General features: G+C 53.0%; 8 protein-coding genes across 8 annotated transcripts; 2 read left to right on the forward strand and 6 right to left on the reverse strand.

Moving 5' to 3' along the window:
* Window positions 1–29: 29 nt before the first annotated feature.
* Window positions 30–1,193, reverse strand: PV05_05438 (uncharacterized protein). The gene has a single exon (XM_013461947.1). The coding sequence runs from the start codon at window positions 1,084–1,086 to the stop codon at window positions 67–69; it is 1,020 nt and encodes a 339-aa protein (XP_013317401.1). The 5' UTR covers window positions 1,087–1,193; the 3' UTR covers window positions 30–66.
* Window positions 1,194–1,381: 188 nt separating this feature from the next.
* On the reverse strand, window positions 1,382–3,217 carry PV05_05439 (uncharacterized protein). Its single transcript, XM_013461948.1, has 2 exons — window positions 2,739–3,217; window positions 1,382–2,685 (listed from the first exon to the last, which is right to left on the reverse strand). Exons 1-2 carry the CDS (start codon window positions 3,015–3,017, stop codon window positions 1,522–1,524), a joined length of 1,443 nt encoding a protein of 480 aa, XP_013317402.1. The 5' UTR covers window positions 3,018–3,217; the 3' UTR covers window positions 1,382–1,521.
* Window positions 3,218–3,404: 187 nt separating this feature from the next.
* On the reverse strand, window positions 3,405–5,615 carry PV05_05440 (uncharacterized protein). The gene is made up of 3 exons (XM_013461949.1): window positions 5,271–5,615; window positions 4,702–5,222; window positions 3,405–4,622 (listed from the first exon to the last, which is right to left on the reverse strand). Exons 1-3 carry the CDS (start codon window positions 5,439–5,441, stop codon window positions 3,458–3,460), a joined length of 1,857 nt encoding a protein of 618 aa, XP_013317403.1. The 5' UTR covers window positions 5,442–5,615; the 3' UTR covers window positions 3,405–3,457.
* A 533-nt stretch (window positions 5,616–6,148) lies between these two features.
* PV05_05441 (uncharacterized protein) lies at window positions 6,149–7,997 on the forward strand (the record flags this gene model as incomplete). Its single annotated transcript, XM_013461950.1, has 3 exons — window positions 6,149–6,460; window positions 6,533–7,609; window positions 7,724–7,997. 3 exons carry the CDS (start codon window positions 6,149–6,151, stop codon window positions 7,823–7,825), a joined length of 1,491 nt encoding a protein of 496 aa, XP_013317404.1. The 3' UTR covers window positions 7,826–7,997.
* PV05_05442 (uncharacterized protein) lies at window positions 7,997–10,500 on the reverse strand. The gene is made up of 4 exons (XM_013461951.1): window positions 9,768–10,500; window positions 9,102–9,706; window positions 8,678–9,024; window positions 7,997–8,544 (listed from the first exon to the last, which is right to left on the reverse strand). The coding sequence occupies exons 1-4, from the start codon at window positions 9,943–9,945 to the stop codon at window positions 8,196–8,198; spliced, it is 1,479 nt and encodes a 492-aa protein (XP_013317405.1). The 5' UTR covers window positions 9,946–10,500; the 3' UTR covers window positions 7,997–8,195.
* Window positions 10,501–12,149: 1,649 nt separating this feature from the next.
* Window positions 12,150–13,085, reverse strand: PV05_05443 (uncharacterized protein). Its single transcript, XM_013461952.1, has one exon. The coding sequence runs from the start codon at window positions 12,603–12,605 to the stop codon at window positions 12,192–12,194; it is 414 nt and encodes a 137-aa protein (XP_013317406.1). The 5' UTR covers window positions 12,606–13,085; the 3' UTR covers window positions 12,150–12,191.
* A 716-nt stretch (window positions 13,086–13,801) lies between these two features.
* PV05_05444 (uncharacterized protein) lies at window positions 13,802–15,012 on the forward strand. Its single transcript, XM_013461953.1, has one exon. It carries the CDS (start codon window positions 13,981–13,983, stop codon window positions 14,728–14,730), a length of 750 nt encoding a protein of 249 aa, XP_013317407.1. The 5' UTR covers window positions 13,802–13,980; the 3' UTR covers window positions 14,731–15,012.
* Window positions 15,010–15,816, reverse strand: PV05_05445 (uncharacterized protein; the record flags this gene model as incomplete). The annotated part of the gene is made up of 1 exon (XM_013461954.1): window positions 15,010–15,816. One exon carries the CDS (start codon window positions 15,814–15,816, stop codon window positions 15,010–15,012), a length of 807 nt encoding a protein of 268 aa, XP_013317408.1.
* Window positions 15,817–15,865: the final 49 nt, after the last annotated feature.

Consider the following 15,865-nt stretch of genomic DNA (forward strand, 5'->3'; position numbering starts at 1 on the left):
AAAGCAGGAGTCATGAAATTGGGTGCGACTCATCATTGATGAGGCTGAGTTGTTCTACAGTGAATGTCATACCACGGCCGTAGCCTGCCTTGCTCCTTCCATCTTGGGCGCTTTTTTCTCTTTCGTCGGCTGAAACGCCGCGCCATAGATATCGCGCATGATCGTGCGGCTCAGCTCGCCAACGGTGATGCCTGGCACCAACTCGATTCCGTTGGAATAGTATTTCTCCATCTTCTCCCCCTGCACGATCGGCTGGAGGACTGTATCCGGGTTCGCGGCTCCAAAGTATGCCATGCTCTGGCGCTCGCGGTCGTGAGGGAGCCCGTCGAATGTGACCCGGTGCATGGTCGCTTTGAGCTGGCCTCCGGACCAGAAACTGAGCGCGTCGCCCAGATTGACGAGGATGCAGTCCTCGATGTACGGCGCCTTGATCCACTCCTCGCCGTTAGGAGACATGACCTCGAGCCCCGGGGCGCGCTGGAACAAGAGCGTGACGGATCCGGAGTCGGTGTGCGCCGCCATGCGGGAGCCCACGTCTTCGAGGTGTGAGTTGGGCTTCTCGGGGCGGGCAGGGTACAGGAGCATGCGTAGGCTGTTGCCGTTGCCGACGTCCTCCTTATGCGCGCCGGCGAAGAATTTGCGATCTGGAAGGTCGAGGGCCAGGGCGAAACACTCGAGGAGTTTGATCACGAGGCCGTGGCATTGGTGCTTGAACGCTTCGACCTTGCCGGCATGCTCGTGCCAGAAGGGTGGGAGACTGTCGCGGTTCTGGGCGGCCAGCAACGAGCCAGGCACGCCCCCGAACCACATGGACATCTTGTCGTCCTTGCCGCGGTCCTGGAAGCTACCCATGTACCCGATGGAGTTGGAGGTAATGGGGTATTGGGCCTTGAGAGGTTCGGGCAGAGAGAAGAAGGTCTTGGACAGGCTGAACATTTCGTCAATGTTGCCCGGAGGGATGGGGTGGTTCTTAAGCAAGAGGAAGCCCCATTCGCGACAGGCCTGTGTGACTTGGTCGGCGATGCGATGTTGCGAGGACGGTGAGTCCAGGTCGGAGATGTCGATGATGGGGAAGTTGGAGGACATTGTGATCACTCAGGCGTTTTGGTTACGGCTTGCGTGCTTGGTCCTGTTATTGTCATCAGGAGACTCTGCTATACCTTAGTAGAACAGGCGTGCGGCGGATGGGGTGAATGATTCCATGTTCCATAGCGATTGCTGATATAGATAGCCAGGAATCGGTCTGTCGTTCAGCGTGGAGCGGAATACTCCGCTTGTCGAAGGTAGGGCCAGCTGATAACACATTGCTTTCGGCCAGCAAAAGCATGGAAACACTTTGGCTAGGCAGAGAGTGCGATGAAGATCGGGACAAGTACTTTAGGGCAAAGCCGGCAGACAGGCACTCGATGCGTGGGACATGGAGCATGTAATCTGCCTCATTAAGGTATCGTTCAATGCTATCTGAGCAATAGCCCACGTTGTGGTTCCCTGATATTAGCCACGCGCACTCCCCTGTTCAGTTCAGCTTGCCCGTCCTTTGTCCTTACTATCAGCATCCATATCAACAAGGAATCGTTCCCACGTCGAAATGACGTTCTGGTAGAACTCCATGTGTTGAGTCGCCATTGCTCCGAGGCTATCTTTGAACTCGAGACCCTTTATCCTCTCAAAATCGGCGACTTCGCGCACCACTTGCTCATCGAACATTTCGCTGGTGCCTTTGGCACTGTCCACTTCGCGGTTCAGCTCGGCAATCTTGAGCTCCAATTTTCGCGCCCGGTCTCTGCGTGATGTCTCGTGGTCCACGCCCCTCATGTCCTCGACTTTGTTCCGGATGAAAGTAGCTGGGTTCAAATTCGAGCCGTGATGGTACGGATTACTCGAGGCAAGGGAGTCTCGCTCCGATGTTGCCTTCTGTAAATATTCAGTGAGACCCTCAAAGTCGAGCTGTTTCTGTTCTCTCGTCTTCAAAAGCGACTTTACAGAGTTGATATAGGCTTCCATATCTCGCAGGCTTCCCAAGTAATTCTGGTCGGTGTGGTCTTTCAGCCCTTTCCAGCCTCTCGAAGTCTCTTCCACACAACCGGCAAATGTCTGCAACTGAGCCTCGATTGACGGCTCCAGGGGAGTGAGTTTCCGCATGTTCGTGGCCAATTCTGCATAGTCGGTTTCCAAGTCACTTTCTCTTCGTGCCACTCTCGTGATGATCTTCTCCACATGTGACAAGTCCTCGTCGAGCTTATTCGCGCGCTCGGTTACTTCAATGAACCTCTTGTCAGGTTTGTGCACTTTGGAGAAGGCATTTAGCATGGTATCTGCGACATTATCGAAGAATCCCGTTGGTGCTGTTGCGTTTCCACCTTCAATTGTGTTACTTCTCGATGGTCTCATGCGCATTTGAGCGTTCCAGTCGGCTGTCTCGAGGAATAGAATCAGGATCGGCGCCCTTCGCAAGACTGGGTGAAGAGTGCATCTTTTCAAAAAGCGGTGTAATGACCAAGCTCGTCTCTGTGTGAACTCTGTACTGAACCGGTCACCTCTTACATAGGCCATATTGTTCTTCTCGGGTAACGGAGGAACGGCACAGGCTGGGTAATCTCGATGTAACGTTTGTCGGAGGAAGACGAAGTCTGTGAAGCGTCTCCTGACAGAAAAGTCCGTTTTCTGGAACGTCTTGAAGTCTGTCTACAAAGAATGTCAGCGGAGACGTCGTTGTCGGAATAGGAGACAAAGCTCACATGTGTGGTAACCAAGTATGACACGTAAGCGTCTTTTGTGCCATCGTTTTCTTTCAGCGGAGCATCGACTGTGACCTCTAGTACGCCGTCGCGACCTATTCCTGCTAGATCGACGTTGTCCGCTTGATCACCGGCCTGCGGCTCACTGGACATGCTCTCACTTCTGCGACCTGTCACAGGTCTTGTTGGGAGGTTTGCTTCAAAGGCAGCGGATCCTTCGGCTTGAGCAGCATCTTCCCGCTGCCAGGAAATGCTGTCAAAATCGTTATGCTCGTCCATTTTGCTGTGATTGATGCCCGCAGGCAGCCCTGTTGTGGTGATGTGGTTGCGGGTCCGTGATGGGCACCACCGAGATGGCTGAGCGGTGAGGTATGCGCCGGATTAAACTCCTCTTTGCTGCGAAAGTAAGTTATGTTGAGCCTAATGACCGTAAGATGAGCCTTGACTGAGTGCGTGTAGTCTGTGAATTGTAGTGGTATCGCAGCTTGACACGGTCCCCAACCACAACCACGACTGCAGGCTTAACGGAAGCGATGACGCCGGGGCTTGGCGGCAAGGCTGAAAGGTTGAAAGGATCGACAAGGCTGAGGGCAGCAGCCCGACAGTGTCTTGAGGTATTTGCAACCTACAGACTCATCTAGAACGAAACCAACTAGACAGAAACAGTGCTTCATTCCCAGGTCATGATCATTTTGCGTCTTTATATGGTTCCGGCACTTTTAGAACTCGAATTCACCTCTAAATTGATCCAGGTTCATCCCAGCACCCACCCGTTCCGTCAAGTCTCTTCTTCCCATGCCGGTAAATGCTCTTCTCAGGGTATCGTAAAGATTCGTGCTCTCGTTTTGTTGTATCATCCTCTCCAGCTCGGCATCACCGATTCCACCATTACCTTCAGCAGCCATGATTTCGCGGGCTTGGTCCATGCCTTGGTCTCCAACAACGCGATGTAGGTTCAACGCTCCGAGTAAATGACCAGCGGCTTCAGGATAGCAACCAATATTGATACATGAAACGCCCAGATTATACCGTGCTCGGACAAAATTGGGGTTGACTTCCAGTGCCTTGCAATATGCCGAAATGGCATCTTCTGACCGCCCGGAATTCGCCAATGTTGCCCCCAATCGGTTCCATAATAGATGGACTTGGCCTTGTCTGTTCGCAAGGCCGGTCTCTGTTGACTCGAGGGCGGCTCTGAAACAATCAACGGCCTTCTCAAAATCCTCGTTTCCGTAGAATAGTACTCCTAAGCCGACCTGTACGTCTGGGTCCATCTTTTCTCCAGAAGGCGAGAGTTGAGCCGCTTTGATGAAAAGCTTTACTACCTTCGCGTGCAAGAGTGCACGGTCTGTAAACCCAATGTTGGCACCATCCGACAGATCCTCGGGAGGATGAATATGAGGATATTTCACAGACAGCCAACGTTCCAAGGTTCTGTAGGCTGTGCTATCATAGCCCTCATTGGTGTAGGACACCGCTAGGCTCATCAGAGCATCCAGGTTATTCGGATCCAATCGTACAGCTGTTTCGAGAGCTCGAATGGCGGGTGCTTCCTTTTCATTCTGTGCTTGGGCTGCACCAAGCAGTACCCATGCTTCAACATGGGATTGGTCTTTTTGGACGGCTGCTTCGAATGCCAGTGCCGCAAGGGAGAGGTTGCCGTGAGCTTCGAGAATCTCTTTCCCATACTCAAACGCTGTCTTTTCCGATTCGTCCACCTCTAAATACGGATTCTGAGGCTCAAACATATAGTCGCCGAGCATAGGTTCGCGCTCAAAGGGGTTGTGAGTGCCCAAGCCCATCGTGGAATCAAACTGATCCCAAGCGGCATAATCTTCACTTGAGAAGGCATTTTCAAAATCGGCGGCGTCTTCGGTCATTTGTCTGGCAGAATGTTCAGCTAGAATTCCATGCCACACATTTTTCACAATCCTCGAAATTGTCCATCGGGGCTTCCACTGACCTGTCAATTTCCTCGAGCTCCTTTTCCATGGCTTGATTGGCTTGCTCTGAGAGGTTGTCATGTTGTGACTCGAGCTCCTTAAACTGTGCTTCCCAGTTGGCGTCGTCGAGTTCCACCATTCTGCCCTTTCCTTTGTCCGTGATCTGATCTGGCTGATGTTGCATATATTGGGCTCCATAATTCATTCCCATCCCCATGCCGCCGTTCATATAACCCGGTCCCATAGGCCTATAGATCGAAGGTGTCTGAGTCACAGGGCTTGCCGTCCGAGGACTGGATTGCTGAAATCGTGCAAACTCTTGAGGTGAGAACGCGCCCGGTCTCTGTGGTGCGGTCCCCATTTTGGAATTTGCAAACGCAGCCTCCATTCTTGCTTGTTCGCCAGGATCGAATTCTGCTGCCCAGCCGGGTGAAGGGGACCGCCGAGTCATGTTCTGTAGATTGGGGAGGTCTTGTCGGAGTTGTTCCATTGCGAAGGGCTGTGGCAATTGGCCGGATTGATGCATAAAGTCGTTCATCATCTACGAGAGGGTCAGCAGTGCCTAACTTTGCGGGACAATGGTACTCACTTGATCCGATCCATTGGGAGCCATACGAGAGCGCATGCCCTCTTCGAGGCCACCAGAACCCCGCCCAACAAGGCGGTCCCGCTGAAGGCTGTTGTCACTCTGGACATGTTTGGTGAATTGTGTAAGCGGGTTGCCTGCAGTTGAGCACTCTGCACCTCCTAGGAAAGACATGGCGATGGAGATGCTCTTGCAAAGATGAAGTTTTGGCAGAATTAGACGGCGTCGTACCTGCCGTCAAAGGTAAAGGTGATACAGCAAGCCGAGGTACGGAGTAAGTCGTGGATTAGGTGACAGCAGCCTGCAACTCTGTGGAGAAGACGCCCAGCAAGCCAGCATTCCAGGCACTGCCAGGCCGTCATAGTAATTCCCGGAATTCCTGGGGCAAAACGTGATTGATTATATAAGCTGGATGCCCGTTAGTGCACGTGACCATAGCTGTGCGTCATCACGTGACCGTGCACTGCCCTGGAAACCACCCGAAACCACCCTGTCAGCTCTCTCTTCTCCCACAATACTCCGTACCATAGCAAAGTCCAATCACTTAACTGCGTATAGTAAGCTGACAACCCTTCCGAAAACAAAACCCTCGTCGATCGCATTTGTCTCCAGTAAGTGGGGGACATTTATCCTTTCGTGTTGCCATTCAGCTCCACAATGGGCTAGGATACCGTGATCATGGGCATACCATCTTCAGGCCTCCAGGGGTATCGCAACAAGCGGCTCAGATGAGCCTGGCTAAATCACTGGCTCCAGGGTAAGCAGTTGAGTAAGCCATATCTTATATATAAAGGATCTACGCGATGCATTCATACCTCTTCATGATGCCCGTCTCACTGTACGTTTTCCTTCTTTTCAAGTAAGGCATTTCCCAGGTCAAGATGGAGGCCACCTTGTTCAGCCAAGTTTCTGTTCTCTTGCCTCTGACCTTTGTGTGCATTGCCACCTCATTCTTCATTCTACGACTATTCCTGCAGTCACGCGACTTGAAGCATATTCCTGGTCCACTGGGAGCCAGGCTGACCGACTTCTGGCTCGCCGGAAAATACAGAAGAGGCGAGCTCTTCAAAGATATCGCCGTGGACCTGCACAGGACCTATGGCCCCATCGTGCGCTATGGGCCCCGGAGAGTCCTCTTCAGCGACCTGTCCGCCGTCAATGTCATCTTCAATACAAGAAATGCCCTCCCAAAGGTACCTTTATACCAAATTTCACAATCCTCTCCCACCATTCTCGTCCCGCCCCTAATCCCTCTTCCCCTATAGGCCGAATCATACGAAGTAATGAATCAAATCGTCAATGGCAAACTCATCAGCAGCTGGGCCACCACCCGCGACGAGGCACGCATCTCGGCCATGAAAAAGCAAGTGATATCTGCCTTCACCACGACCGCAATCCTCGACTACGAAGAGCATATCGACCACAACATCAATTTCCTCATCGCCAAACTCCAAGACTCCGACCCAGAAGTCAACATCGCCAAATGGTCCATATTTTTCGCCTTCGATACCATCTGCCGCATCGCCTTCTCCGACGACCAAGGCTTCATGGCCAAACAATCCGACCTAGGCAACACCCTCGAAGGCGCCCGCCAACGCTTCCGGCACTGGCACCTATGGGGACCGCTCGCGCGACTCGAGCGCCTCTTGTTCAAGAACCGTTTCGCAACTCGCACATCCGGCACATCTCTCCTGGGCAAACTCGCCAGCGAACGCCTCCAGACCCGTCTCGAAAAGGGCGGCCTAGGCACGCACTCCGACCTCCTGGACCGATATCTACAAGCCGCCGAGCGCGATCCCGCCACCTTCACTACCTCCACGCTCATCGGCATCCTGATCTCCACGATCCACGCCGGCGCCGAAACCACCGCCTCGACAGTCAATGTGTGCCTGTACGAACTCCTGCGCAACCCACGCGCACTGTCCAAACTCCGCGCCGAACTTGACGCCGCGAACCTCTCTTCTCCACCGTCCTGGTCCGAAGTCTCCCGCCTGCGCTACCTGGAAGCCTGCTTCAAAGAGTCCATGCGCCTCAACCCGCTCCTGCTCAATCCCATTGAGCGCGACGTCCCCGAGTCAGGGGCCGAAATTGCTGGGACATACATCCCCGGCGGGACCGTCGTGTCCGTCAACGTGCACGCCTTGAACCGCGATCCAACCATCTACGGCAAGGATGTCGACTCGTTCCGCCCAGAACGCTGGCTCGACGCCGACGAAGAGCAACGCATGAAGATGCAGCGCGCCGACATGACCTTTTCTGCAGGCCGACGGAGCTGCATAGGCCAGCACGTCGCGTGGATCGAGATGAAGAAATTCTTGCCCGAGGTGTTGAACAAGTTCGATGTAAGTCAATCAAACCCCCGGCCCTTTGTCCGCATCCCATCCCGGGGGCCCCTTCTCCCGATGAGTCTCTCCAAGAAGACGAGCTGGCGCGCTAAACAAAATGTTCGCGACTAGATCGAGCTCGTCCACCCTGAGAAACCTTTACAAATGCCCGTGCAACAACTGGTCCTCCTCATTGACGAGTTACCTGTCAGATTGAGTCCGAGGAAAGCTTGAGCAAGCACTATTGGAAACTGCCTACCTCAGGGATATATATCGTGAGATCGCTAACATTGGTTGACCTGTCGCCACATGAGTGACTTGGTACTATCGTGGTAAATCTAGCATACAGTACCAACAAGAGATACCTTACCACACGATTAACACTTGTGCGGATGGCATCGGCATCTAATTTGCGTGAATCTGGTATTATTGAACAAGCAAGCCTGCCCATCGTAGCGTAAGACAGGTGGTGTCGAATGGATCAGAGCCCTGCGGCAGTGGATCTGCATGCAAGGCTGGATACCCCCTCCCCTTTTGTCCGGCTATCCAAGTTAGAAACAAGCACAATGCTCACAACTACATCGTTATACTATGTACTCTCGTTTCAAACACTCCAATCCCCATTTCGTTTCAAATCCGACTTGATCCCAGCCTGCATACGCTTGGTCTCCGACTCCAGACTCCACGGCCGATAGACATGGCCCGGCGGCACGTTGGTGTTCTTGAACGGCTTGCCTTCAATCAAATGTGCCAGGCATGCGGCGTAGTTCTCTCGCGCGTACATCTCCGGGTTGTGATCCCAGACCCAGCGTCCGATCTTGAAGAAGCCGATCCCGTCCGCGGACGCGTTCTTGCCATCCTGCTCCGCTTTTTTGATCGCTTCAAGGTCGGCGTTGTGCAGTTCTTCCCTGTTCAGGAACCCCGTTTGTTGGAGGATGCTTACTCTCTCAAACCTGTGTTTTTTTGTTGTAGATCAAACTGTTAGCCAAGGGAACAACAACAACAACAACAACCATTCGTAGAACGCCTTTTGCGCAATCTTCCAAAACGAAAACAAAGAATCTCGCTGGGAGTCAAAAGACGTACCTCAATTTGTTGTGGACTTTGGTCGCCTGTGGCAGACCTTTCTTGCCCGCGATCCGCAAACACTCGGCCAAGGACACGGCGTCCTCTTGCCCTTGTACTGCGCCATTTCCGGCCGTGGGGAAGAACGCGTGCGCCGCATCTCCGATGCGAACGAGACGTCCGCTGTCCGAAGTCCATTGTTCCGTACCGTCACGCCATCTGAGCTTCCAGTCAACGATCCCAGTCGGCGCCGACCGGACGAAATCGAGCACGGCCGGGTCCCATTCGTCGGCCGCCTTCTCGAGGTATGGAACGAGCTCGGATGGATCTTTGAGATTCGACCACGACTCCTGGGCACGGTCGTAGTCCTGATGAAAGGGTGCGAAAGTCAGAACTCTTTACGACTTAAAACGCAAAAACATGTGCGCAGTACTGAGGTGCTCACCGGATGTGTAAAGGCAAATGCCACCCAGTCGGGAGTTAGGAAGAGGATCAAGTGAATGTCGCGCCCTAGATATGTTCGGAACTCGGGTCGAATTTCAACGTCCTTCAGGAGCACCGATGCTGGAGAACCATCCTTTATAGTAGCCCGAGGAAAGGCAACACGGGCAACCGCGTAGCCACTGTCCTGCACTGTGATGTTGGGACCAGCCTTGAAGCCAGGAATCGACGAGCCGATTCCATTTGCCCCAATACACAAATCGCCGACAAACTCTTTCCCAGACGCCGTCGTCACGGTCACAATATCATCTTGCTCGCGGACGGCTACCACCTCTTCGCCCCAGTGGACCGGGATATCGAGCCTCTTGACTTGATCCAGCTGCATCTGGGCATAGACTGGTCGCCTCTTGAGGAATGATATGTCGACATCGGGCGCGGCATGGATGACGCCAGGCAGCTTCCACTCGGGAACCGTGGAGTGTATTGGCATCCCAGAAGGGGTGTAAGCATGAATCGAGCAGTCGTAGACACATTTGTGGTAGTCGGCATGCATACTTGGGTATTCCTTCAGCGTGGTCAACCCGGATGGAGTGATGGTAAAATAATCGCCTGGAAACCGTATGTCAGCGCGACAGTGGTCGCCTTGCACGTCCAATGTGTTGACACCCACCCAAGCCCGACATCCTTTCGGCTCTTTCCAGAACCACGACATCGCAACCTTTTCGCCAGCACTCGAGCGCTGCTTGCAAGCCTGCGTTGCCCGCGCCTATAATGACGATTGTAATGCCATTTTCTGGGAGTCTGTGGACGCCGTCAACCACGGTTTCTGTCATTTCTTTCGCAATCATGTCTCTCGTCCGGGGTGTAATGATTCGAACTGTCGGGGAATGGCATATAGATCGTTTCCCAAAAAAGACAGTAACAACAGTCCCGTGTTATACATATAGCCTCCTGAGTTGACCCTCCAGAAACTAGCCTCTGATCTCAAAGGCATCTGTTTGCTCCTCTCATCAGACGGCCAGCGAGCTACCGACATTACCCAAGGGTCCCGCAAGGAGCAAAGGTGACTGACTTGTGGGGCTTTCGTCTCCGTCCTTTACGGGCTGCATCGCTCAAAACCACTGACTGCAGCTGAGATGATGTCTGGGGTTGAGTGATATTGAGACGGCCTGGGAACTAAACCCTTTTGCAAGAACGCCATATCATGTTCCTCGGAAAGACTTCTTACCTAGCCTCATGCTCGGTTCGTGCGTTCCCCGGACCCGGGTCTGGAATTAGGGGGGAAGTAACACGAAAAGCGTGAATAATACCTTCTCTTGGAGGCCCAGCTGTGTCAGACGCTATGGTATCGCTTGTGCTGTATCCACTGTGAGGAGTTCGCATCGAGTCTGCGTTGTTCAGCCATCAGCAAGTCTGGGAAACACACTCAACTGCCAGTGTCCCAACGGTATTCGGCGGCGAATCTGCACCTGGCCTTGGCACCCGTTTGGGACCATGCCTTGCCGCTTTACTCAGGTATTAGGTGACCTGGCTCAACTTCGGCTCAGCCCCAGCGTGAGCTGCTCAGCCTGCTCAGGCCGCCGCTCACCCTCCTCATCCTTCTCATCAGCTGTGCTCAGTCCCGTTTCTGGGCCCCACCGTCATTGGATACTTACGCTGTACTTCGTGGGTACCTCCCTTCGAAGATATAGAAAGTTTAGACGACTATCCGCGAAGGGTACAGTTTTGGGAACCTAAGGTTCGAAACTGGGACTCCTTGCAAAAGACGGTGGGTGCAATCTCTCGTAACCCACGCTCTCCGTGCAAGATGGAGCGTGTCCCCTATGTTGCATTCACTCTGGTGACCCTTTCTCGTGATAGCGACTTACACGCCGTACACGTCGGGTTTTTCCTATCATTCCGTCTGTCCTTCATCTCGGACGTACCTTCTCCCGTCACTCTGATCCTGCTTTTCATTTCCACTTCGCTCAAGCCCGCAGATTCTTCTATCTTTGCCCCAAGTCCTTATTTACTCCAATCCCGTTCTAACAGCCCATTCTGATCCTATATAATGGGGAAAAAAAGACCCCGGAGGAAACTCTTCGCAAAGCCAAAGAAAAGGGAGCCGGACGAGACACTGGTATTGTCGATGGTAAACCTAAGTTCCGGAAACTGGAGCTGGGAACGGAGAAAAACTACAAGAGACAGTTAGATCTCTAGCATGCGTATATCACATTAGATCCGTGGTAGGACATTTTACTAATGAGACCCTATAGATTTGTATATAAGAACCCTGACGCATCTCCGTACGATCTGAAGACACGCTAACTTTAGGTCACGTGGTCGGCAAGGGAGGAAGACACTATTGTACTCTCAGCAAGGGGTCGTACGCAAGGGAAATGGAACAAGAGCGTAAGGGAGAGAAACAATATTCCTCCCTCGCAGGTCCCTTACAGAAAGGGCCCTCAACAAGTCATGGACCGAGGCCCTGAGGAACTGAGGGCGTGCGATATAAGGGAAGGACCAGAAGGCATCTTCCTTTCCTTTCCTCAGATTTGTCCTCCTTGTTACCAGGCAGACTTTGTTAGTTGCAGAACTCTCGTCTAAACCCTCACAAAGTTCAGGGAATTGGTTTGTTGAATGGGCGAGGGAGCAGCGCGACGATATAGTACTCTTTATCGTTTCAAGCGAGTGCCCTATTCTGGGCACCTCCAAGAATGTGTATGCAGTGGGACGGAAAGAGGCCTGAAGGAGAGGGATATATATATGAATCATACCACCTTACCCACATAAGTCGGAGTTTTGGAGATGAGTTTAGTCAATTCTACAAATCAGGATCAGCCCTAAGCTTGGTGGCAATGGAATGTTGTTCAAAAAATGTACACTGGGTTTATACCCCGACTTAGAAAGTGTCAGAGTGTCAAAGAGTGTCAAAGTGAATCAAAGTTGAAAGGTGTCACGCGGTGTTACTGGCGTGCACGGACCACAACCGGAATGCATTCTGGTTGTGGCTGTGCGCTAGGGGGAAATTCTGTGCATCCGTCCACCACCAAGAAGGGCAATGGAAAATCGCCGACGTAATGGGTATATTCAGGCGACGTATTGATCCCTAATGTCAAAGAGCAAGTCCTGCCCTCTTCGGCGGTAACGATGGGGTGACGGTGTATGGACTGACCCAGGTGTTCAGAGAGACACAGGAAAGCGTCGAACAGTGCAAGATACCCGCGGTAGTGTTCCTTTCTGACGAAGCTGTCGTGGTGGCCATAAGGCACGGCCGAGCTTGACATCCCAGAAGAGATGTCAAAACTTCTTCTGGGTGACCAAACAGCGTGGCAGAGTCGGATCTCCCAACGACGACGTGAAGACTCCCTTCTGCCTGATTGAATGGTTGGACGGAGTGGCCGTCTCGGATGTCCAGCTGCGTCTGCACCGCGGGCAGTTTCCTCGAGGACGAAGACAGTGTATGCCTGTCATGGTCTTGAAGCTCCACCGAAGCCAAAGCAGATATCAGCATGGGTGGAAACTTCATATCACCTTAGCTGCGGACAGGAGAAGCCAGATGGATACAGAAGTGCCTGGTGTCCCAACGAGGACATGTCATCATGAGGCGTGGTCTCAGAGTGCGGCTGCAGGCGGGGTGATATCTCATTGGATTTGTTCAAGCTCCGGCAACCAAACCAGGAATCGTCTTGCTGGGGCAAGTCTCAATCTTAGGGAGACGGGTCGTTGAAGATGGGACGAACTCAAGGAGGCTTCGGAAGAAGATGGAGTAGAGTTGGAGTTCTTGCTCCAGGCCGACCAGCGTCAAGCGCGGATGAACAAGCAGTCGAGGTTTGGGGGTCAAGAGATCCTAGATGACTTGCCGCGACATTTCTGTAATCAACTGCATTGTTGGTGGCCGCACGGATAACCAGATCCTCGAGCGTGGTGTCACTCCTGACATCGACCAGATTCAACTCTGGGCGAGAAAAGTCATTGTATATTTCTCCTTCTGCCACAACACCCAAGAGGTCCGGAGCGCAAAAGGCGATTGTAAATTACGGTAGCGTCATCTAGCGTCACGCACGATGAGAATCACGCAGTTCCAGGCGATCTGTTGGGACCCATTTGCCGTCGGCATTGCAGTCTTCAGGTTGTGTCCATCTCTTTGAACTTCTAAGACGTGTGGTGGAGGCCTGGCTGGGTGACGGGCAGGGAACGTCTTCGTACGTGATATCGTGGGACGAGTAGTTTCCGTTTGATGATGTTGCTTCGTGAGACATGGGAGGTCAGGGCAGGCCAGGACAGAGCCATGGTAGCTCGATCCTTCCTGCTGGCTATTCGAAGGGCATAACTCGAACTTGCGGTGGTCCTGCAGAGCTTCTGTCGGCAGCAGGAGGGAGGACAAGCGTCTGGAGAGGCGTCGAAAGCTCGAAGTAGCAATATGCGTGTCTCCGAAGCTTGGGTCAATCTGATCGAGTACGAATTGCAAAGTGGCAATGAAGTCGATATGGAAGATGATGTCGTGGAGGTGGAGGTGAGAGTTGCACGGTGGAAGCGTAGGAGCAGTTTGGCGGGGCGCAAGGCTGTCGATGAGAGTTACAAGGCTGAACGAATTTTCGTTGGCGGAAAGGCCAAAGGTCACCGGCCTGACGCAGCCAATCCCACTGGTATTCCACCCCGCTGCCCCGCCATAATATCGAGCTCTATGAGACCTTCTTTTAAGCCTTGTTGTTACTCACCACTGTCTGTCAGGACGAACATCGCTCGGCTCTTTGACAGATCTGAAAGAATATTCACGGCCAAAGCCAAACGAATCTGTGATCGTATAGATTTTCCATTGTCTCGAGCGCTGGTACCTTGGTCAAACTACGAGCGATTGACGCCCTCAACTGTCTCGTTGCCCGAACGCGAGATCCATCAAGATGTCAAATCAAGGTTACTACAACAACAATCCATACCCTCAAGACCAGCAAGGCTACGGAGGAGGTGGCGGCCACCAAGGCTCCCAATACGGCGGGCCTCAATATGGTCAACAGTACGGCAACCAGGGCCAGGGACAACAACAGCAGTATGGCTACAATCAAGACCCACGTCAGGGATACCAACAGCAGAGCTACGGGGGCCAAGGCGGTTACAATCAAGGCCCACAGGATTCTTATCAGCAGCACGGCCAAGACCAATACTCGTCCCACCAACAGGGTCAATCCTATCCCCAGCAAAATCAGGGCTATGGCTACAATGACCCCAGCCAGCGCGGCCACTCCCCAAACCCACCACAGTACCAACAACATCAACCCCAGTACGGCGATGGCGGCGGCTACCCCGGCGCTCCTGCAGGTTATGCAGCCCAGCCAGGCGGAGCATCCTTCAATCCCAACAACCCCGACTCTCAGGACCGAGGCCTGATGGGCGCTCTCGCCGGCGGAGCTCTAGGCGGATTTGGTGGTCATCAAGTTGGCCACGGCTTCCTTGGCACGGTGGGTGGCGCAATCACGGGCTCCATCGCCGAAGACGCTCTGAAGAAGAAGAAGAAAAAGTCCAAGGGCGACAAATATGGTGGCGGCTCGTCAGGTCATCATAAACGCCGGGGCTCTGGGTCATCGTCATCTTCGTCTAGTAGCTCTTCCGATGATGAGAAGAAACACAGGAAGCACCACCATCATCATCACTAATCAGGTACGGCTCATCAACTCGCAATGAAGGAAATGAATGATGGGTGAAAAGCTCAATGGGAATAAGCAGCTTGCGGATAAGTGAACAGAGATCTATCCTTACTTTGGGAAATACGAGTGACAAACTTTGGGATCCCGAGAGCTGAGACACGAGATGAAGAATTGGCAGAAGCTGAGGGCAAATACGAAAGGCCCTGTTTCATCGTCATGACCTGAATAGCAACGACAAAACCTCTGGCATGGGTTATCCCTCGTAGAACCTAACCAGTCTTTTTTCTCTCACGTTGGATGCGTCACTCTCTTAGGAGCCTCGACCGTGATATCGCCTGTAGGGTAAGTGATAGAAAATTCCTGCGACGACTCGGCCTCGCCTGTCGCCTTGACCTTGCCGCCTAGACTCACGTCCACGATCTTCGCCCAGGAAGGGATCTTCGCACCCAGCTCAGCCTCAAGCTCAACCTTTTCTTTCGCTTTGATCGTAATCTGATAGATATTTTTAGTCAGTGGTGGAGGGTGAGCAGGGTGGAGAGGCTTAGGGGGACTCACGGTTTTGTATTTCGGGGTGACTTCGTATACTAGACGGTTTCCCGCTGCTGATAGGTCGTAATTGTCTTTGAAATGCCACTGGTAGTACCCGGGTCCACTTTCGAATCGCATTGACGAGGCTGGCTCGAACGCGCGGCCTAGAATCTCTGGTTGCGAGAACTCATCCATGGTGTACCTAATATAGAGTTCGAATGTTCCTGATGTAGTGATTTTCGAGGCTTGTATGAAGACACTGCCGTTGAAGATAGGCTCCATAGATCTGCCTTCAGCCTCGGGCACTTGAGCCCTTGTCCCGGGTCTGTATCCGATGCGACCCTTTGTAGCGGCTGCCGCATCTGGCGGTCCTGGGATAATGTCAATGTCGATGTCACCTGTGACATATGTTGTCCGGAAGCCATGGTTGAAATTGAACTGGAATAGGAGGGCGTCTGTGAGGGATGGATTGCTCCGTGCGGGCTTCGGCTTGTTTGAAGATGGCTTTGGAACGGGAGATTGCGATTTTCGGGTGCCAGATGAAGGCGATGCTTGTGATGGATTCATAGGCGGCTTGGGTCCATCAATCGGGACAGGGTTCGGAGGGCTAGCCGTG

The sequence above is a fragment of the Exophiala xenobiotica genome (genome assembly GCF_000835505.1).
Source record: "Exophiala xenobiotica strain CBS 118157 unplaced genomic scaffold supercont1.3, whole genome shotgun sequence".
NCBI classification, from domain to species: Eukaryota; Fungi; Ascomycota; class Eurotiomycetes; order Chaetothyriales; family Herpotrichiellaceae; genus Exophiala; species Exophiala xenobiotica.